We start from the raw sequence: 23,626 nt of genomic DNA, 5'->3' as shown, positions 1-23,626 counted from the left end.
ACCGCCAAAAAAAAAAAAAAAAAAAAAAAAAGTGCATTAAATGTATAAATTAAATTGGAAATGACTCAATGCTTCCACCCAAACAATTATTCAATGTTTCAGTGTTATATATTTCTTCATTCATCTTTTTTTAATTTATAAAGACATTTTTATAATTTTCTTAAAATAGGTAGCATTTAATAAGATTATTCTTAGATGTGTTGTAATTTTCGTGGAAGTGTAATATCTTATGTTTTTTAATTCTTTATTTTGGGCATGTAGGAATACTATTTGTCCATAAGATTGTTTTTCCTGAAATGTGAAAAATAAAATTACCACACAAAAACTATAAAAATAGAAAAGATATACACTTTGCTCAATAATGTCCAAAACATTCAGAAAAGATTTGGATCCATATGAAAGGCTACAAAGAAACTATGGCATTTTATTCACTGTTGATGTGTGTTTGTTACACATTGGAACTATTGCCACATGCATTTCCATCTAATTTTTCCAATAATAAGAGAGAAGGTGACGTGTTGGTGAGTGTAATAGAGCCCCCTCCCTCAAATTACGTTGCTCTCCATGACCCATCCTAAGTCTCACAGTTCAAGCTAATCATTGACAGAGCTTTACAATCACAAGCTTTTTTACTGAAGCGTTGATAAGACAGTCGAGCAGCTAGTGGCAAATGAAGCCAGGCTGTGAGGCATGATCTCCAGGGAATGAATGGATTTTCTTCAGCACCGATGAAAGAAACATACGCTATAGGAAAACAATGTCCAGCGGGGGACTGCAAAGATCTGTCATCCTGTCAGCATTTATTCTCCTTCGAGCTGTTACTGGATTCTCTAGAGACGGAAGAGCTATATGGTCTAAAAATCCTAACTTTAGTCCGGTAAATGAAAGTCAGCTGTTTCTCTATGACACTTTTCCTAAAAACTTTTTCTGGGGTGCTGGGACTGGAGCATTTCAAGTGGAAGGGAATTGGAAGACAGACGGAAAAGGACCCTCTATATGGGATCATTTCATCCATACACACCTTAAAAATGTCAACGGCACAAATAGTTCCAGTGACAGTTACATTTTTCTGGAAAAAGACTTATCAGCCCTGGATTTTTTAGGCGTTTCTTTTTATCAATTTTCAATTTCCTGGCCAAGGCTTTTCCCCAATGGAACAGTATCAGCTGCTAACGCAAAAGGTCTCGAGTACTATAATACTCTTCTCAATGCTCTGGTACTTAGAAACGTTGAACCTATAGTTACTTTATACCACTGGGATTTGCCTTTGGCGCTGCAAGAAAAATATGGGGGGTGGAAAAATGAAACCATAATAGATATCTTCAATGACTATGCCACATACTGCTTCCAGACGTTTGGGGACCGAGTCAAATATTGGATTACAATTCACAACCCATATCTAGTCGCTTGGCATGGATATGGGACAGGTATCCATGCCCCTGGAGAGAAGGGAAATTTAGCAGCTGTCTACACTGTGGGACACAACCTGATCAAGGTACTGTACATCTGACTTATTATAGCTTCAGAGGATAAAGAGCAGGAGTTTAAAAGAAACTCTAAGAAATGTATCTTCCATTTAAATAACTCTTTTTATTGAAATCAACTCAATTAATTTTAGTCTAATTCACAAGTTCTATCCTCAAATTTCATTCTTAGTGTATGTTTTATCTATCTAAGCTATTATTAATATATTAATCCAATTATTTTCCTTAAATATTGCACCTTTTAAATTAACTATTTTTAAATCTACTGTTATACATCAGAGCATGAGAATGTGAGTTTACTTTCATTCTGTGGAAAACCAGTCCTTTATAAATTTAATTGTTGAAACCCTTTTCTGACCACATGCAAAAATTTCAGAATTTTATGTTAAGGCATGACCATTTCAAATATGTATTTGTTGTTAGTCTTGCTATTCTTAGTGATATTTAGAAATAGTGAGCTAAATAAATGTTAGCTAACTGATGATACATATTAAATGCAGGAATTGAAATAAATGTATTTCACAGTTGGTTTTATTTGTACTACATGGCAGGAAAGATGAGATTATTTGTTCTAGGAGCTAAAATTAAACTAGTAGCATAAAAACTGGGAAGAATATGCTTTAAGTGTTTTAAAGGAGCATATTTCAAAAGCTAGAGTTTATGCTGGGAAATGCTAACATGATTAAAACAATAGTGAAAATGCAAGCAAAATAATAGCTAATATTTATTGAGCGCTTACTATTTACCACAGATGACATTAAGCATATTACATGCATTATCACATTTAATCTTCATGATAACCTTATGAACTGGGTCCTATTATTATCCCCATTTTAAAGATGAGCAAACTGAAGCTTAGTGAGATTAAATAACTTGCCCAAGTTTACAGAGTAAAATGAGCTGTTGTCAACATGGAATTTATAAATTACAACATTAGTAAACATTGGATGCCTCTATTAAGAATATTTTTAAAAGAGCAATCATTCAGGAATTTTCAAGAGATTTCATCCCACATTGAGGCTAATATCTAGAATCAGACTTCACTTTTTGAGCTAAATGATTTGCTTGGGAAAAATAAATTACCCTGGACACCTGCTACCTTTTGAAAATGAAAAAAGCTTTACTAGTAGGGTTTTATAATGTGCTACGAGACGTAATTTGATTTTTTAATAATCAAATGTAAAATATATAGAAACAGAAAAATGTATAGGAACATAAAATTACTCCATGTCTAAATTTGCACATACAAAATATGTTAATCCTTCTTTTCTTTTTGAACTTTCTGGTTTATTACACGTGTGCATTGCACTATGGTTCAGTCACATCTGCCCTTGCAGTTAACAGATTGCATTACAATCTCAAGGTCATTTACATAGCTTTGAATATAGCTGTATATAGAACATATTGTTAATATGTGGGTATACTGTGATTTAGCAAATAGGCCTCAAGGGGAGAAAAATTATAGCTATTAACTATGAAGGTTATGATATATATTTTAGAAAAAATATTCCTTTTATTTAGTTCTTTCAATTATTAAAACAATACATGCTTGTGTAAACTGAGAAACATCAGATTGTACCAAAGGGTACACAATGAAAAGGTTAAATTTCTCCCTCCCTCTCCACCTGATAATCCCAACCTCAAGAAAACTAGTATTAGTAGTATTTTATATAGTCTTTTTAAAGTTATCTATGCAAATACATGCACATATATGCTTATTCAACTTTTGTGTAAAGAAAAATATTCTAAATTGTTAAAAAGTTTTTGGTTACCTGGAAAAATGTTAACAATTAGAATTATCATGAAGAATATGTTTCAGTGATTCATTTAAAGCCTTAAAAACTGACTGATAAAAATACACAAGAAAAAGTTATAACTAACAAATAGATACTGCTTCCAAACCTATCCTATCAAAGCTATATTTTCAGATGTTTTTCATTTCCCTCTAATTTAAGATAAACTCTGCCTCTAACACAAGATTAACACTCTCTGATAGTAAGATAAATTTTATAGTTTTAAATTGATAGATTACATTTTTAAATTATTATGTTTTCCAAATAATTTCTTTCATCCCTTTAAAGTTTCTAAATCACAAACCTACATAAGAAGCATGAGGGGTCCCTTGTAATTAGTTAGAAAGTGAACTCTGCTGCATAACCCAGTGGCTTACAGCACCAGAGAGAAATCTTGCAATCGTCTGGCGGCCTGAGGTGAACTAGATTTGCTCACTTGCTCCCTCTCTGTCCTCCTTCTAACATAGAAAAGATTAATTTGATATTTTATGTTGCGATGAAGTATTTCTTCCTTATTATGTCACCTTGTGACCCAGAAGAAGCATTCTTTAGGACTAGTTTTTGTCCAAGAATATTTATTGAGTTAAAAAAACTAATATAAAACTAAATTCATGGGTGGTTTATAGACCACTTTATTCCCCAATCCTCAGATATTGAAAAGATTTCACAGTGCCTATTGCAATGTTTCTAGCTCCAGGATGATGCTGAAAACGCCAACTCAGTCTGAAATGTCCTGGTTTGCAGGAAACCTAAATGGTCTAGGCAGTCCTGAGACTGACCTGGAATCTAGACTCCACTTTATGTGGACTTGGTGGCACCTAGAGCAAGTCTTTCAGGTAGAAATTTACCATAACCACCCCTACTAATAGATGCTCCACTCTGAGTTTTTTACAATATTTGGAACAGAAAGAGGGTGACTTTTTTGGCCTTAACCGTCTCTAAACACTGTAATCACAGCTTTATATATTATCTATAATCTTTACAACAACCTTGCCAGGTACCTATTATTATCTCCATTTACAGAGTGACATTTCCACCAAGCATCATGTCACTCCCTTGCATAAAATCCATTAGTGGCTTCCCAAAGTTTTAGGGATAAAGTCCCAAGTTTTCATCAAGATCTTCAAGACACAACCCCAGCCTCCATTCCCTCCTTCCTGGCCATCCCCATCCCTCTCCCGTCCCCATCACTAATGCCGACCCCTTGTACCCTACCCTCCACAATAATGCATGACTAGGAGTGCCTTAATTTTACCTTACTATTCCTCTCCACTCAGCCTCTACCAACTCTCTATCCAGCTAGAACACCCTCCTTACTCCCTGCTTTATCCATCTAATGTCCCTCAATACTCAGTTTAGGCAGTCACCAGCTCTAAGTTCTCCTGGACTCGTTAGGGTTAGTGTCCCTCCTGAGGGCTCCCACAGTAAAATGTGCTTGCTTTTATCATAGCAGTCTTTTCATATGGTACTTTTCCATCTCCCCCAACTAGTCTGAGAGTTCTTTGCAAAGAGAGACTATTTTTCGTGTGTTTCATGTTTCCAGCACGTAGCACAGAATATTAGGTACATGATAGGTATTAAGATTTGAGGAATGAGTGATTTAGGATTTCTATCTTAAACCTTGTAATCAAAGAACCAATCTCAAGTTCAAAATTCATATTTCATTGCATTCTTGCTAATTCTTGAAATATTGCTTATATTAATCCAGTGGTGTGTTTATAAGTTAGGACTCTTGGTTGCAAGAGACAGAAACCTAATTAAAGTTGGCTCAAGCAAAAGTGTGCATTTTCCTGTAACCAGATCACAGGGATGAAAGGACCCAGTAACCAGGACACTCTCAGAAGCCCTTTATCTCAGTCTCTCATGTCCATTTCTTCTTGTGGGTTCTCCTCATTCTCTCCTTTGTAGAAGAGAGTTCTCTCTCCCAAGTTCAGTTTTTAAAACCCCAGAGACAGATCCTAGCCTGTTTGGCCTATGCACTTGTGCCTCAGAGCAGCAGAGCCACAAGTTTTCACATTAGTAAAGACGATAATGGTGTCGGTTTTTATTCTATTTTTAAAGCAGTAAATATGCATAATAACTGAAATTTATAGATTCCATCCCCTCCTCCTTAAAATGAAATATCTGAGAGCCTCTGAGTAAACATGCAGGGAGGTTGGAGGATATGAGATTGCTCATAAGATGGTAACTCATTCAGTTTATTACTCCACTAAATACTGCCAGCTTCCATGATAGGTTCTGACCACTTCATGGCTTTAAATTATTATCTTTCATAGATGTGAACTGTTTACATAGTACCAGGATTTCTCAACCTGGGCACTATTGACATATTGGGCCAAATAATTCTTTCTTGTGGTGAGTTGTCCTGTGCATTACAGGACGTTTAGCAGCATCCCTGGTCTCTATCCCCTAGATGACAGTGGCACCCTCCTCCACAGGGTTACAACAACCAAAATTGTCTCCAGATGTTGCCAAATGTCTCCTGGAGTTGGGAGGGGGGCGGGACAAAATTTCTGCCCCTTTCCTCCCATGAAAACCATTGACTTAAACCTATAAATTGGCAACTGGTTAAAGACATGAAGCATAAAAAACAAAAAGTTTGAAATAGAATCAGTATGAGGGATGTAAAATTGTCTCAGTTTTACAAAATTGACTCAAGGAGATTTTCACCAGACCTGTAAGTCGCATACATAGACTCTAATTTATGCCATATCAGGATGTTTTTAGAGAACAAACGACTCTCTTAAAAATGTTAAATGAGGAAATAATGTTGATGATTGTATCTAATTTGGCTTTTCACACTTTGGGAATAAAGACTGTTCCTACTAACTTTGTGTTATTTGTAAAATACTTGAAAGAGTTGCCCCAAACTATTTCTCTTATATAGTTATTTATGAACAAAACAGTAAACTTACTTTTTGAAAGCTTGTACTTTTTTAAGAGCAAAATTCAAGAATTCAAAAGAATGTTATAGAAGCAATATTATAAATATATAAGTATTTATCCATTTTTGATGCCATAACACTGTGTTTCACAAAGTTTGGGTATTTTGTGCATCACTTCATGCTGGCTTTTTTGCTGGCTTTTTTGTTTGTTTGTATATCCAAGTACCACATACTATTATTTATTAAAACAGTTTTCTTTAAAAATGTTTATTTTGGGGCTTCCCTGGTGGCGCAGTGGTTGAGAGTCCGCCTGCCGATGCAGGGGACACGGGCTCGTGCTGCGGTCCGGGAAGATCCCACATGCCGCGGAGCGGCTGGGTCCGTGAGCCATGGCCGCTGAGCCTGCGCGTCTGGAGCCTGTGCTCCGCAACGGGAGAGGCTACAACAGTGACAGTCCCGCGTACCGCAAAAAAAAAAAAAGTTTATTTTGAGGGGAGTTCCCTGATGGTCTAGTAGTTAGGATTCAGTGCTTTCACTTCTGTGTCCCGGAGTTCAATCCCTGGTCAGGGAACCCACAAACGGTGTGGCCAAAAAAAAAGGTTATTTTGAAAGGAAATTTTATATCCTATTATACACGAAATACCAGTATTTTCTAATATCCTTAAAATAAATATGTAACATTTAAAATAAAAAAATGTTCATCTTTGTTATGCCCAATGTCATATCCCATACAAAAAGAGGTAGGTGTACCAGCCTTGGAAAAGACCACTGAATATGTAAATTTTATTCTGCATTTTAGTATATATTCAGTCGTAAAACCAAACACATTGTGTCATTTTAAAATGTGTCATAAAATGCTTTTTCTTATGTAATTAAAATAATTTTTAAAATATAAAAATATTTATTAAATGGGAAAACGCCAATACTTATGTTTATGTATATGAGTATTTTATATATGAGTATTTTATTTTCTGAATATTTTAAACTTCTTTGAAATAAACTTTTCAGTACAATCTTTAAAGAAATAGACTTATATAAAATAAAATATATGTCAACACTTGTTTGTATACCACACACAAATAATGAAATGATTTTTTAAATTCCTCGGGAGCTCAAGAGATTTCTTAATACTGTGAAAGAAGGTTTCAGGACAGGAAATGTTGGGAAACTCTACTCTAGGTCAAGGCCTCACCCATTTGTTCCTGAGCCTAGGATAAGACTTGATTTATTCCCTATTTTTCCACATCTTTGAGGAACTCTGTCTTGGCGTCATTTCCTCAGAGAAGGTCACAAGTGGCTGCATGTGTATTCGATGTTCAATAAATAATATTAATTATTTTCTATTTAAGGGAGATCTGCCTTGCCCCAGAAAGTATTTAAAATTGCAATTGAATACAAGTGGACTTCAGACACACACACACACACACACACACACACACACACACACACATGCACACCAACCCAGATACTGGCATAAACATATAGTCTTTTCAGAACATGCAAATCAATTTGTGTATACCAGCTCCTATTAAAAAGTTTACATTGAAAGCCCATCTCAAAACAAGGTGCAGAATGTTCATCATCCTTAAAGCTGAGAGGTGTGTTTTGAGGGGTCATCACACTATTTTTTCGATTTTTACGTGTTGTGACAAAAGCAAAAAATACATAAGAAAGTAATGAGAATATTTTGTATTTTTAAAAGAAAGGAAAAGAAAATAATCATCTTTATATAGTACACTTCTTAAGGACCTGTCAAAATTCTTAACCAAAATTTAGTGCTAAAACTGCAAAAACAGCTGTGAAAAAGCCACCATTCACATGATTTATAGCTAAGCCTTCTTTGGCAAAAGACAGCTGCCATTGCTTTCTTTTTTCTTTTTTATTAATTTATTTATTTTTTATTTACTTATTGTTTGGGCCGCATTGGGTCTTCATTGCTGCACGTGGGCTTTCTCTAGCTGCAGCCAGGGAGGGTTACTCTTCATTGCGGTGCAGGGGCTTCTCATTGCAGTGGCTTCTCTTTTTGTGGAGCATGGGCTCTAGGCACACGGGCTTCAGTAGTTGTGGCACGTGGGCTCAGTAGTTGTGGCTCACGGGCTTAGTCGCTCCACGTCATGTGGGATCTTCCCAGACCAGGGCTCAAACCCTTGTCCCCTGCATTGGCAGGCGGATTCTTAACCACTGCACCACCAGGGAAGTCTCTGCTTTCTTGAACAAGAAGTCTGCAGTGTTTCACAGGCACATTTAAATAGATTAAATGTCATTTTTAAACCTCTTTGGCCCAACCCCCCCTACCAATATCTTGAAGACTAAGTGTAATATTTTGAAATGGAGTTTCTAGCTGGAGCATTTTTAGCTTGCCTTGGTTAGACAGAAGCAAAGTCTTCAAGGATCGTCTGAAACGTTTTTTTCCATGAAAAAAAAAAAGGAAGTTTTAAAAACTCCCTTATTAAAGATGGGTTGCAAGACAATAATACATTAAAATTAATTTTTGCTAAATCTTGTAGCTAAAAACTAGCCCAAGCTTTTCTGTCAGTGAGAAGGTTAAAAACAAACTTACTTGCTACCTTCCACCACGTCCCCGCCAACACCAAAAACAAGCAAACAAACAAAAAAGAACACAGAAATGGGGAGCATAAAGGACAGAGATTGGTCTTAAGTCTTAAAATGGAGACTTGAGACAATTATTACAGATAACTTTTTGACATTCTATCATACTATTCTTAATAACTATTATTTTAAGCAGAATTTTTTTCGCACACCTAACGTATTGTCAGAAACTGTACTAGGTACTTTACATATGTTAGCTCATTCAATTCTCACATCAACCCTGCCAGGTAGATATTCTTATAGGCATTTTATAGTTGATGAAACTGAAGCCCACAGAAATTTGCCTGAGGTTACAAAGCTGTACAAGTGTGGGTTTTTTACTCATAAAAGTGTCAGATCCAAAATTTAAATTTCATCTGTCCGAATCCAAGCTAGCAGGTTTAATGACATGAATCAGCTACCTAGCCTCAGTGAAAAACAATTTACAGCCTACAACTCCATTGCAGCCACTTGTGTTGATGCAGACTCAATAGATACTTGACTCATATTCCCTATTTAAAGACCAAAACAGGGCTTCCCTGGTGGCGCAGTGGTTGAGAGTCCGCCTGCCGATGCAGGGGACACGGGTTCGTGCCCCAGTCCGCGAAGGTCCCACATGCCATGGAGCAGCTGGGCCCGTGAGCCATGGCCGCTGAGCCTGCGCGTCCGGAGCCTGTGCTCCGCAACGGGAGAGGCCACAACAGTGAGAGGCCCGCAGACCAAAGCAATCTATGTATATCCACTCATCTGTCAATGGACATTTAGGTTGCTTCCACGTCCTGGCTATTGTAAATAGTGTTGCAATGAACATTTTGGTACATGACTCTTTTTGAATTATGGTTTTCTCAGGGTATATGCCCAGTAGTGGGATTGCTGAGTCATATGGTAGTTGTAGCACATATACATGATGGAATATTACTCAGCCATAAAAAGAAACGAAATTGAGTTATTTGTAGTGAACTGGAGTCTGTCGTAGAGAGTGAAGTAAGTCCGAAAGAGAAAAACAAATACCATATGCTAATGCATATATATGGAATCTAAAAAAAAAAAAATGGTACTGATGAACCTAGTGGCAGGGCAGGAATAAAGACATTATATAGAGAATGGACTTGAGGACACGGGGAGGGAGGGGGAAGCTGGGACGAAGCGAGAGTAGCATCTACATATATACACTACCAAATGTCAAATAGCTAGCTAGTGGGAAGCAGCTGCATAGCACAGGGAGATCATCTCGGTGCCTTGCGATGACCTAGAGGGGTGGGATAAGGCGGGTGAGAGGGAGACGCAAGAGGGAGGGGATATGGAGACATATGTATGCACACAGCTGATTCGCTTTGTTATATAGCAGAAACTAATACAGTACTGTGAAGCATTTATACTCCAATAAAGATCTATTTTTAAAAATCTATCTGCATGTTTTATTTGTCCACAAAACCTATGAACAATTTATCACTGACCCATACATTAACCATTAGTTTTTTCCTTTGTCCCCATGATTTTACTTTTTATTTGCTCAAAACTTTAGTGTCCCATTAAAGTGCTGTGAAATCACATACGTGTGTCCTCTGCAATGCCATCTAAAGTTTAAAAATGTTAAAACAATCATTCATTTAATTAGCTAATGCATAGTACATATATATATATATATATACAAATACATATATATATATATATTTTTTTTTTTTTTTTTGCCATGCCACGCAGCTTTTGGGATCTCAGTTCCCTGACCAGGGATTGAACCCGGGCCACAGCAGTGAAAGCCCAGAATCCTAACCACTAGGCCACCAGGGAACTCCCCGTAGTACCTATATTATTCTCCCAACTCATCTTCATTAGGATCTAAGACACCTCTAACAAAATATAGGAAATAATGTTCAAACAAGTTAAAACTAGTATTCTTATAGATGTTCCTAATCAAATTTGAATAAAAGGTAAAAACAGCTTTCGGATAAGAATTGCTAAAAAGTTTCAATAACCAGAATACCATTGTTAGACAGAAGAGTCATGTAAAAAAAAACTATTTGTAGATGGCAATTGGTATTTTATAACCTTCAAGAGAGCAGTATTTACCTTTTCTAATCATTAAGTAGAAAAAGTTATACTTCAGTGAATGATTAACAGGTTTAAATAAATGTAATTATAAATGTTCAGAGAATAACATTATGATCGTATTTAAACAGCTTAATTTGATATGAACACTCTCATACATGGAAAATTAGGCCCAACTGGAGAACAGAAAATATTGTAAGTAGTGGAAACAGTGCTAGATATGACGAAATTATGAACTGAGGGAAACTTCACACTCGTTTATAATATAATACATGTATCATTTAATTGCATGTAAAAAATCTTACTGAGAAAACTCAATATTAGAAAATAGTCTATGTTAAAAAGGAGTAATTAAAATTATAGAACATTAACAGCAATTCTCTTGCTGAAAAGTAGAGGGATGCTGAGAATAGATCAGAACCTTCTAACTTACTAACCAATAAACAGTGAATCACAGAAGTAATTAAAGTGATTTCCTGGGTGATCTAATAGTGCTACTTGTTTGGGGGAGCCTTAAGACTGATGAAAACCAGGATCTTTTAGTATTTGGAGGATTCCATTCATTGGTTCTTTATAGCATCATATCTTGACCACAGATTATGTGACTGAATCTTAAATAAAGAGCTGGGTTTACTGTTATCAGTTCTTCTTCCATGTTAATCATGTGTGTATTGTACGCCTCCTCCTTCTACCTTTGAATATCAACGTATTATTCCGGAGTAAAAATATATAATGAAATCCAGGATAACAGAACTTTTAATTTAAGTTTCTTTTTTTTCCTTTGAGATTTTTGGAACTTCAGAGAAAGTGAAGAGTAATAACATAGAGCAATTAAATTCACTGACAGAAACCATCTGTTTCAACCAATTCTCATGACTTTTTTAAATTTCAAAGATAATGCATTTTTACTGCAAAACATTCAAACACAGAAAGACATAAAGTTAAAAAGGAAAGCTCTCCTCTTTTCATACTCCCTAATCCAATACCCTAGAAGTAACAACTGCTAGCAGCTTGTTCAATGTCCAAATATTTTTCTATGTATATATAAGCATATACATATAGTCATTTTTTTACAAATTTGAATATTACTACATTAAGCTTTTGTTATCATTTCTAATTAATTAAAATGTAGACGTATACTGTTTTTCTTCTACTTATTTCTATACTTCTCTCTCCTACTAGAGGTCAGAGTTCATCTGAAGGCAGGAGCTATCTTGTTAATATTTTTTCTAAATGTTACTAAGGTGACTTGCATTTTTTTTTAAGCAGTCTCCATAGAGACTCTCAAAAATTGCCAATGCCAACTATATTTCAAGTCTTCATGGCAGGGTATTAGGAAAATTTTCAATTAGCAATAATCATGCCTCGGATAAACCTCATTGGCTATGATACTGCCACTGCACAAAGCTACCTTGTGTTTGTTAAATAAGTGTTTATAGACTTGAATTTAAGCAATCAATCAACATAAATGAATGAAGAGTGAAGAAAAGGATAAAATAATAGCCCTGGGTTGAGGCCTTCCCTGGTGGCACAATGGTTAAGAATCTGCCTGCCGGGGCTTCCCTCGTGGCGCAGTGGTTGAGAATCTGCCTGCTAATGCAGGGGACACGGGTTCAAGCCCTGGTCTGGGAGGATCCCACATGCCACGGAGCAACTGGGCCCGTGAGCCACAACTACTGAGCCTGCGCGTCTGGAGCCTGTGCTCCGCAACAAGAGAGGCCGCGATAGTGAGAAGCCCCCGCACCGTGATGAAGAGTGGCCCCCGCTTGCCACACTAGAGAAAGCCCTCGCACAGAAACGAAGACCCAACACAGCAAAAATAAATTAATTAATTAATAAAAACTCCTACCTCCAACAAAAAAAAGGATCCACCTGCCAATGCAGGGGGTGTGGGTTCAAGCCCTGGTCCAGGAAGATCCCACATGCCGCAGAGCAACTAAGCCCGTGTGCCACAACTACTGAGCCTGAGCTCTAGAGCTAGCGAGCCCCAACTACTGAGCCCATGCACCACAACTACTGAGCCTGCGTGCCACAACTACTGAAGCCCGCGCCCCTAGAGCCTGTCCTCTGCAGCAAGAGAAGTCACTGCAATGAGAAGCCCACGCACCGCAACAAAGAGTAGCCCCCACTCGCCACAACTAGAGAAAGCCCACGTGCCAAAGAAGACCCAACGCAGACAAAAATAAATAAATAAATAAATTTATTTTTTAAAAAAATAGCCATGGGTTGAAGGAAAGATATAAGTAAAAATGATTTCTCTAAACTTGATTTTGCTGATGTGTATAACTTCTTGAAGGGGAAAAATAATTAAGCAGAACAGAAGGTAATGCCGATGAACTGTTTGACTGGGGACTGAGGGGGTTGGATGAAGGCGTAATCAAAACCATGACTCTCAGATTGTCTCTTAGAGTGTTCCTGGCACCCAAACACTGTCAGATGGCTTTCTCAATGTACTGGCCCTTGTTTTTGTGCCATGTCTGTTACATACCCTTGCATTTGCACAGCCTGTTCAATCACCTTTGAGTCTAAGATGTAAAAGTGTGTTTCAAAAGCTCATAATTTAATCTGTATCATGTCCAGAAATCACAGTGATCTAGAGGCTGAAGGATTTAGTTCTAATTCTGGCTTTGCACTAGAATTCCCAAGTCACTTATTTCTTTTGCTTCAGCATCTTATTTATAATAGAGAGTTTTTAAGAATTGGACCAAATGATCTCTAAAGTCCATCTTCTATCTCTAATTAGCAGGCAAGAACACAGAACTTGGAGCAACACAGCCTGGGCTTGACTTTGTTTATGAGCAAGCTACCTAACCTCTCTTCCCTCTCCTATAAAACAGGAATAATAATAGTACCTACCTCTCAAGATTTAAATGAGGATTAAATGAGATAGTACATGGAAAGTGCTTAGAATAGTGCTCAGCACATTTAGCACTAAATATATGTTCATTCTTATTACTGTTTACATTGTAAATTTTCTATGGTTCTGTAATTTAACCACTATTCTGTTATATTTGATCATGAAAGTCACTCATCTTTAAGGACCATTTAATTATGATTTGTTCAAAGGTGATGCTGGGCTAACTGCCATGCAACCACAGCGTCCCTGCCCTTTCAGTCTAACACTGACAATGGTGTAATGATCACCATCCTTGGTCAAGACAGTCAAGTGTAGAAATGGTTCCTAAGGGACTAATTTACCCTCTGACACCAGTAAGGACAATATCCAATGTCAACATCGCTGGTTCTAGGAAAGAGGTACAGGGAATTACACATAAATGTTACATGCTGTACTAGACACTTGGACAACAACATGGTTTTCTGAATACCTCAAATTTGCTGGCAGGTCCTCCATGAACTTTCTAGGTGATCCTAAATTCCAGACACATATAGATATTTTATTCTCAACAGGTGAGAGTGGGACCCTCATTCTAGGACTGTTTAGTTCTTTTAATAACCAAGTACAGCCAAAAGAAAATATAATTTTAAAACAGTATGCTGTGGTTCATGTCAAATGGCCTTTCCCCAACATTCAAAATTTAGAACTGGTAGGACATACAGAGAGCACGATGGTTTAGTATAGTGATCAGAGAGGCCTGAATTCACATCCTGTCTCCACAACTACCTAGCCTCTGTGAACTTCAGTTTCTTCTCTAAAATGGGAAAAGTAAAACCTGCTTTGCAGAGGCTATATTATCAACAATGTATGTCAGGTCACCGACGAACTAGCTGATCCATAGTGGGCATTTATTCAACAAGTATTCTATGACATGCTCTTCCCTGGACATCTGTATGTATAACTGTGAACAAAAGAGATACAGTCCCTGCACTCAAGAAGCTCGTAGGCCAGGAGTGGATCTATGTTGCATGGGCCTGAGACTTACATAAGGAAAAAATTCAAAATTATGGACACAAAAGTTGGTACGAAAGTAAACATCTATTTAGAATGAGAAAAATATTACACCAAATTACTGTGGTCTTGGAGATTCAGATTCCTTATTTTCTGAACTCTCTTCAAGGAATTTATCAGAAATATCGATACTTACTTAGAAATGTTTCCAATCACTACCTGGCTCCCCACCCTCCCAGCACATTTCATGGGGACTCAGGCGAGTGAGGAGTACTGAAGTTTCAGCTTCCTTAGGTTCATGGTCAGTCTGCCTTTGTTGCAGGCCCCCAAATGGTAGGTCTTATTTTTGTTTCTGTACAAATTATATTATTTGTAATTTTCAGAGTGGTTTCTATATTGACTATCTTTAACTTTTTATTCCTAAATCCTGAGGAAAGGCTTAAAGTCTCCAACCCAGGTCATTTTAGCTTCAATTATACTTGGAGATACAGTCTTTTTGCATTAAAAAGATTACTAATAGGATCATTATTGTTATTATTATTATTGTATTTAGTACTAACAGAATTTAGTACATTAGTATTGTATTTAGTACATTATTGTATTTAGTACTAACAGAAAGCTTAAAATGTCATTTCACCTTCTGCAAAGTTGGCATGCAACTGTTCTCCTTGGGCAAAGAACCTGAACTTCAGTAAGGTACCAATTTACTGATATTGATTTCTTCTAAGTGCCCTTCTAATATCTGGGGAAACCCACAGATGCTTCATTTAATAAATTATGAACTTTATTCTAGACATTTTTCCCTTTGTGTTGCCAGGTTTAGATTCTGGTTCAGGCATTGGTTTAGTTTAGTAATATTATAATTGAAATTAGAATTCTATAACAATAATAGGACTATTTTAAGGAACAAATATATTAGAGTTTATTTTTACATGATTTCTATGTGGAAATCCTGACACTAGGCAAATTGATAGCAATAGATGATTTGTTAGAATAAGTTGAAAATATAATGATTGAAAAGAAAATAGGAGGAAAACAAATTTTAATATGATCATTACTAAGTTAGTCCAACCATAGAAAATATGAATTCAAACCATTAAAAATAGAATGGGTAAATATTTTCTTTATGAAAGGTGGTAACTTTTGTTAATATTTAAATTCTCTCCTAAGAATAATGAGGGTAAGATATTATTTCCAAGAGAGTTTCAAGATTATCAAAAAATTAATAAGAAAATGACAATCACATAATTTATTTTTAGCAATGAACAATAAAGTTCACATATCTTAAGCACCCAATAAATATTTGTGGAATGAATGAATGTTAAATAATCTGGAAGAGCAGCAATTGTAACTAGTAGAAAACTTGATACTTAATATAAAGAAGTGCTGAGTAAATTAAATAATAAATCAAACTGAAATGAATCCTAGCCCAAATGAACAATGAATAATTTTGATCAGCAGCAAAAAAATAAATGAGGACAAAGCGGTCAGCTGCGAGCCTTGAGAGGTCAGGGAGCGCCATCTGTGAACACCCCTCAAGCCTACACAACTCCCCACCGTTCTGCACAGCAGGTTAAATAATTTTCAGGTTGCTCTTCCAAAGTCCTTCAAATTTAGGTTCATGTGGTTTTCATAGGGTCTTTACATGTATTACCTCATTCCATGTTCACAACGATTCTCTAGAGTGTTTATTTTTAGCTCAGTATAATGAAGGAGGGAACTGAGGCTGCTAAGAGGGAATTGACTGATCCAAGACCGTAAAGCTAATTAGTAGCAGGGCCAGTACTAGAGCCTGGGTGTCCTGCTTTCAAGACCCGGGTCCTGTCCCCTGTGGTACCAAGTAGGTGAGTAGCACTGTTATATCATTCATGATGGCCAGTTATCCCCCGAAAGAGCAATCAATGATTCCAAGCAGATGGTCAGAAAACACTCTCAGTGAAGGACAAAATGTATGGAAATCAATTTGGAAACATGAAAAACAATTCAAAAAATAGGTAGCTCATTCCTGGGATTCAAAAAAGGAAAGGATTCAAATAAATTAAAAGCTATATGACCAAAGTTAGTTACTACATTATTTATGACAGGAAGGAAGGAAGGCATGAAGAGAGAGAAAAAGAGAGAGACCGGAAGGAGGGAGGGAAGGAGGGTAAGTAAAGGGAGGGAAGAAGGAAGGAAAGATGGCAGGAAAAGGAAAACAAGCTAATTTTTATGAAAAGAGGGAGATGACTAAGTAAATCATATTTCATCAGATTGATGAATTGTTATATGAAGATTATTATGAAAACTAAAAATAACATGGAAAATGTTAGAGTGACTTTAGCTGGGAAATATATTTGGAAAAGTCGGGGGGAACACAGAAATATGAAAACAGTTTGCTCTGTGGAGTTTTAAAGTATATTTTCTTTAATGATTTTCATTTAATACTTTATTAAATAGCTCTAACAATAAACAAGTTTATAGTTCACACGAAAATATTTCAGCCAAAATGTGGATAAATTCACGCACAGATTTGAAAATTTAACAAAAATTTACTTTTTGACAAACGATTGGGTGTTCCTTAAATACAGACATGCGTGATGAGGTAGGTTTCTTCAATGCACGCCTTCCAAAGCACTGCCTTCCACCCGTGTCCCTTCTACCACATCTCCCTGACCTCTGACCCCTTCTTCATCTTTGTCTAAAGTTGTCCAGCTATCTTATTTGCCTCCTATCATCCACAGAACTTATCTGAGTCTGGACTTCCAGGGGCATCAAAGAGCTGCTACGTTAGATTAGAGGAGGGAACAGAATGAGATATTAGGCCCCTGGCTGTCTCTCAATGACATTAGGCCCTGCTATCTGCCTCAAAAAGAAAAAGCTGACTTCCCCTTTAAGCTACTGAATCTAAAGAACAAAGGTTGAAGCTCCCTTAAATCAATCATTCCAAAGGTAGACGGCCTTGTACAAGATAGAGGGTAACCTTGGAAAATCACAGAATGACTGTTGTGCAAGGTTGCAGGGCCCAGGTTGCACTCCCCCGCCAACCCCAGTTCAGTTTCCCCAACAGACCTCCTTTATGAGTGTTGGACCAAAGCACACGCATAGATACCCCAGTTTCATCAGGAGTTATGTCAAACTCACTGCCTCAGAGCAATAGTTTTTACCTTGTTACCTGGTGAACAGGATCAGGTTATAACTACAAGTGCTGCACAAAGAACCTCCCCCACATTCTCCACATGAGGATGGAGAGGCTGTCTTCAGCCCAGAGCAAAGATAACCCTAGATACCTTGATAGCCTATGCAAATAGCAGCAAAGGTGAAAGAGACACTGTGAAACACCAAGGTCAACTTGGGGCATAACAACACATGTATATATAGATATATGGAGAGATATATATGTCCAGAAAACTCGCTTGGAAAGCTATTGCAAAGGTACATGTCTGTCATCACAGCTTAGGTCATCTTTCATATAGTTACAGAAATATGCAATAGAATATCTATTTCAAAGAAAAGCCCCCCTGCTTTTTTTCCTATTAGAACCGGTTAACTGCTATTAGAACTGGCTTATTACATTTATACTAATTTCATCTCACTCTCCCTTTAGTGTCTGATGGCATCATATTCACAAGGCAGCTAGTTTATGGCTCAGAATCTTACGTGTGTTTAGTGCTTCACAGTTTACACATAAGAGGTACACACCCACCCTAAAGAGGCGTACTGATCACTCATTGCGGCTTTTATGGTTGAAAGCGCTGAGGCTACCAGGGGATTAAGTGACCACTTAGAATAAAGCAAAGAATGCCTCCCTGTGAATTCTAGTAATGCATGATTACTTTTGTTTCAAATCAGGAAAAATGCAGTTAAGAGTTTCTGCTGTGTATACACTACCAAATGTAAAATAGATAGCTAGTGGGAAGCAGCCGTATAGCACAGGGATATCAGCTCAGTGCTTTGTGACCACCTAGAGGGGTGGGATAGGGAGGGTGGGAGGGAGACACAAGAGGGAGGGGATATGGGGATATATGTATATGTATAGCTGATTCACTTTGTTATACAGCAGAAACTAACACACCATTGTAAAGCAATTATACTCTAATAAATGTGTTTAAAAAAAAAAAAAAAAAAGACTTTCTGCTATGATTCCAGCCCCAGAAAAGTCCAGAAAGAGCTGCTGAGACCACTTAAGGTGGAATCTGCCCTGGGCTGCCCTGAGATTCCTTTCAGAAGCTGGAACCTAGGGGTGGAGGCAGGGGAGGAGGCTACAGCCTGAACACTTTTCTGAGAAGGATATTCGTAAGGATCTTTGGGAACATTTTGGTGCTAAGTGGTTCCAGGATCTTCCAATGAAAATGGAGTAAGAACAGGTAGATAGAGGTAATACCTTGAGGCATCTACTTCTTCAGAAAATCTTTCATGGAATTATTTAAATTAGCTATTCTTGCATAAAGCAAGGAGACACCAGTTTTGGAATCCTCAGCCCTTACATTAATGTCTATCTTTCCCCACCTAACAGAGTTCATGGAACATTTTTAATGTCCACAGGATCTATTAAGTTTGAGTCATTGCTTGTAGTTTTTTGTTTTTGACCTTCAAAAAGGCGCTTTTGGATAATTCAGCCCAATATAAAACATCTCCAATGAGCAAAAGGAAAGCTAAAGAACAAGACTGAAAGCAGACTTTGTGGGTTAAAAACAGTAAGGGTTTGTGCCCTTGTTTTAGAAACACCCAATCAGAGTAGAAATTAGCAGTCCTGGGAAGAGCCATTAAGAGACAAGCAAGTCAGAGGCTGAGAGGAGGAGAGGCGGATACATAAAGGAGCAAGCTCTGGCTGGCCAGGCAGGAAGGAGACCTTGCACATTTAACTGGCCTTGAGTCCTTAACTGGAGTCCTCAAGTTAAGAACCATACAGCTAGCTCATGGTTCTTTATAGAACCATGCCTCTGCCTTAATTTAGTGTCTTATTTTATTCAGTTTTATATGTTTCTCTTTCATACATTTTAGTTTTATTTTCCCATTAAGATTATTGGCTCCTGAGAGCAAATCCCTGCACCATTTATTTCAGCCTCTCAGGGCAGGGCAAGACAGGCATTGAGTCAGCGCTTAGTAAGTACCTAGTAAATAGACCGGAAACTGATCGTGAGGCTCTGTTTTTTTTGTTTTTTTAACATCTTTATTGTGGTATAATTGATTTACAATGGTGTGTTAGTTTCTGCTTTATAACAAAGTAAATCAGTTATACATATACCTATGTTCCCATATCTCTTCCCAGGGTGTTTTAAGTGAATGCAACAGGAAATGTAAATTCCAGGGGGACCAATAATAATAACATCCATCTTTAGGCAGTAGCTCCTAGGTGCTCTATTCTATGCTACATATTTAATATGTACATTAGCTCTACATCTAACAACAACTTTACAAAGGGTATTATTATTTTTAACTTCCTTTTACAGCTGAGGATACGAAGAGATTTCAGACAGGTTAAGTGCCTTATCTAAGGCTACTATAGTTAATACCTGAACTTCAAGCCCAACTGTGCTGATGCCAAATCCTACACTATTTCCACTGGTTTTCTGAGTTGTGCCATGCCTGCCACCCTTTTATAATAATAGTAATAATAGCTAAGGCTTATATAGAGCTATACTGTGTGGCAGCCACCATTCTAGAGTGCGTTAATTCATTCAATCCTTACAACAAGCCTAGGAGGTAAGCTCTATTATTATCCATTTACGGAATATAGAAATTGTATTATCCTGGACTTCTAAGTTAGGGCCAAAAGAAGACTCTGTAGAACAATGAAAGAGCACTGCTCTGAGTCTTTCTATGCAGAGGAAGAAACCCTATAATCCACATAGTGTCTCACCTGTACCCAGTCCTGAGAGAGCCCGGAAGGGAGCCAGGGAGAGAAGAAGTAAGATGGAGCTGGGACAAGAGCTCTCTGCCTGCCTCTCAGTAATCCTATACGGGAGGCTTTAGGTTGGAAGCACAGGGGAAGTGAACAGAGAGCAGACTTTGCGGTCATCAGGGTTCCCTGGCAGCTTTCCCCTGCAGCACCCGACGCTTCACTAATCTGTCCACGAGAAGACCTTGTATCAGCCAAGTCACAACCCTTTGAGTAAGGACAGTAAAGATTAACAATATTTTCTTGTTCTTAGGCTCATTCGAAAGTTTGGCATAACTACAATAGAAATTTCCGCCCACATCAGAAGGGTCTGTTATCAATCACGTTGGGATCCCACTGGATTGAACCAAACAGATCAGAAAACACAATGGATATACTCAAGTGCCAACAATCCATGGTTTCTGTGCTCGGGTGGTTTGCCAACCCTATCCATGGGGATGGTAACTATCCAGAGGTGATGAAAAAGAAGTTGTTCTCCATTCTACCCCTTTTCTCTGAAGCAGAGAAGAATGAGGTGAGGGGCACAGCTGACTTCTTTGCCTTTTCCTTTGGACCCAACAATTTCAAGCCCTACAACACCATGGCTAAAATGGGACAAAATGTGTCCCTCAATTTAAGAGACGTGCTGAACTGGATTAAACTGGAATATGGCAATCCCCGAATCCTGATCACTGAGAATGGCTGGTTCACAGACAGTCATGTGAAAACAGAGGATACCACAGCCATCTACATGATGAAGAACTTCCTCAACCAGGTTCTCCAAGGTTGGTTGCACATTAGCTCAAAACAACTGTCTTGAATACTTATGCTAGAGGGTATTTAAAGTCACCTTTGAATATATCATTATTGTTGTTCCGGTCATTGTTGGACTTCTCTATTTTCCAATGTTGACAGAATTTTTTAACGTGACTCTCGTCCTTTTTTCTTTATAAATGTATTTATTTATTTATTTTTGGCTGCATTGGGTCTTCATTGCTGTGCATGAGCTTTTCCCTAGCTGCAGCGAGCGGGGGCTACTCCTCGTTGCGGTGCGCGGGCTTCTCATTGCGGTGGCTTCTCTTGTTGCGGAGCATAGGCTCTAGGCACGCGGGCTTCAGTAGTTGTGGCACGTGGGCTCAGTAGTTGTGGCTCGCGGGCTCTAGAGCGCAGGCTCAGTAGTTGTGGCGCACGGGCTTAGTTGCTCTGTGGCATGTGGGATCCTCCCGGACCAGGGATCAAACCCACGTCCCCTGCATTGGCAGGTGGATTCTTAACCACTGCGCCCCCAGAGAAGTCCCACTCTCGTGTCCTTTTAAATAAAGGTTTGAAAACAATAATTTTAGACTGTAGATACATCCTTAATTGGCAACAAGATGCTGTTTCATTCCTTTTAAAAGGACATAGTGCTAAAGGAGATATGTCAAAACTTTTCTAACAGTAGCATTTTAGTCTAAGATGCTGAAAGCTTTTTTTGATTGTGCTCCTTTTACTCTACTACATGACTCAATGACGAAAAGTCTGAAGACAATGAATGAGCCATGAATGGCTAAGGTGAGCAGCTTCTATTGTTCTTGGATATTTCTCTAACCCCTGCCCATCCCCTCATTCCTTTTCCTTTACTCAGGTAGTGACATCTGCAGGTGGCTGACTGAAATAATGGAGCAGAGGACAAGCTCGAATTACGATGTTCTGTCTCCCACAGAGTTGGGCTCCATTTCTCTCCTATATAAAGGAATTCTCAGTGGATCTTTCTACAACTCTGTAGCTCTCTTTAGAAGTCACAAGCTTGGAGGGAATTCCCTGGAGGTCCAGTGGTTAGGACTCATGGCTTTCACTGCTGAGGGCCCGGGTTCGATCCCTGGTCAGGGAACTAAGATCCCGAAAGTGGCACAGCATGGCCAAAAGAAAAAAAAATGTCACAAGCTTGGAGAAAACTCCCTTGTTCTGCAGAAGAGAGTGTTCAGGGAGGGTCCTCAGGGAGAGCAAGATGTGCTGTCCCAACTTGCAGGAGGAGCACATGGAACAGAGCCTTGCCCAGCCACGGGGCACATGCACATGGGGGCCTCCAGAGCAGAGGACTCTGCCCACAGGGCCTGAGCCAAATTGCAAGCACTTTGGCAAAAGTGGTGTCATTCCCCAGGCGTTATCATTCCACCACTCCTCAGGACCCTACGACACCAGAGAGACTAGAACCAGGGCCTGCTGAAACATATTTATTTCATCAGAACCCCTTTTTTTAGGCCGTGCCATGTGGCATACAGGACCCCAATTCCCCAACCAGGGATGGAACCCACGCCCCCTGCAGTGGAAGCACAGAGTCCCAACCACTGGACCACCAGGGAAGTCCCACATCAGAATCTCTTGACATCAGTTCCCTTGACATTGACTCCACCTTTTCGGAAAAGAATATCAGTGATAAAACCCCCAAATTGCAGAAATGAGACATTACCATGAGAAAATGAAAGCTTTTAAGAAAAGAAAAATGGTTCATGATTGATTGGGGTATTTGTTGTTTTTATTGCATATTTCATTTTTATCTAGTTCCTAAAAGTTATTGAATTTAAAGCTAGAAAGTTCCTGAGAGATCATCTTTTCCAAACTTCTCTATTTACAAATGAGGAAACAAGAGATCGAGAAACTTGCCCAATAGCCCCATCCCAGGAGCACAGTAGAGCAAGCCCTCTCCCCTCCTGCCCCTCGGCCCAGTCAGTTCTTGTTCTCTTACATCACTGTGCTTCTTTCTCCTCCTTAAATCTACATTCACACATGCGCATTCTCAAAGCTGATATTTCAGTCCCCGAGGACTGTTTCACAGAAGATAGTTTGTCCACAAATGTGAACCAGCCCAAGGTTGAAATGAGAAACTCTTGGTCACGAGCAGACATCTACATTGGTCCCAAAGGGTTCTGGAAATCATCATGCCCTCTGACACAGATTTTTTTTTTTTTTAACTATTTTAATTCAGTATTTTACTTTTTTTTTTTTCTTCTTATAAATCCTCAACTGCTATTTATTTATTTTTGGCTGCGTTGGGCCTTCATTGCTGCACGCGGGCTTTTTCTAGTTGCTGAGAGCGGGGGTTACTCTTCTTTGTGGTGCACAGGCTTCTCACTGCGGTGGCT

General features: G+C 38.3%; 1 protein-coding gene and 1 non-coding gene across 2 annotated transcripts in view; one reads left to right on the top strand and one right to left on the bottom strand.

The window, feature by feature from the left end:
- Window positions 1-670: 670 nt before the first annotated feature.
- KLB (klotho beta) overlaps window positions 671-23,626 on the top strand; it is a 34,848-nt gene continuing 11,892 nt past the window's right edge. Inside the window, 2 exon segments of the mRNA XM_065878228.1 lie at window positions 671-1,495; window positions 20,779-21,289. Coding sequence (XP_065734300.1) covers window positions 671-1,495; window positions 20,779-21,289 — 1,336 coding nt within the window.
- LOC136123970 (U4 spliceosomal RNA) lies at window positions 12,070-12,209 on the bottom strand. The gene has a single exon (XR_010655925.1). It is a non-coding gene; the product is annotated as a U4 spliceosomal RNA (small nuclear RNA).

This window comes from Phocoena phocoena, chromosome 5, assembly GCF_963924675.1.
Source record: "Phocoena phocoena chromosome 5, mPhoPho1.1, whole genome shotgun sequence".
Classification (NCBI taxonomy): domain Eukaryota; kingdom Metazoa; phylum Chordata; class Mammalia; order Artiodactyla; family Phocoenidae; genus Phocoena; species Phocoena phocoena.
Note: the sequence above shows the minus strand (reverse complement) of the source record. Positions and strands in the feature narration are given on the sequence as shown.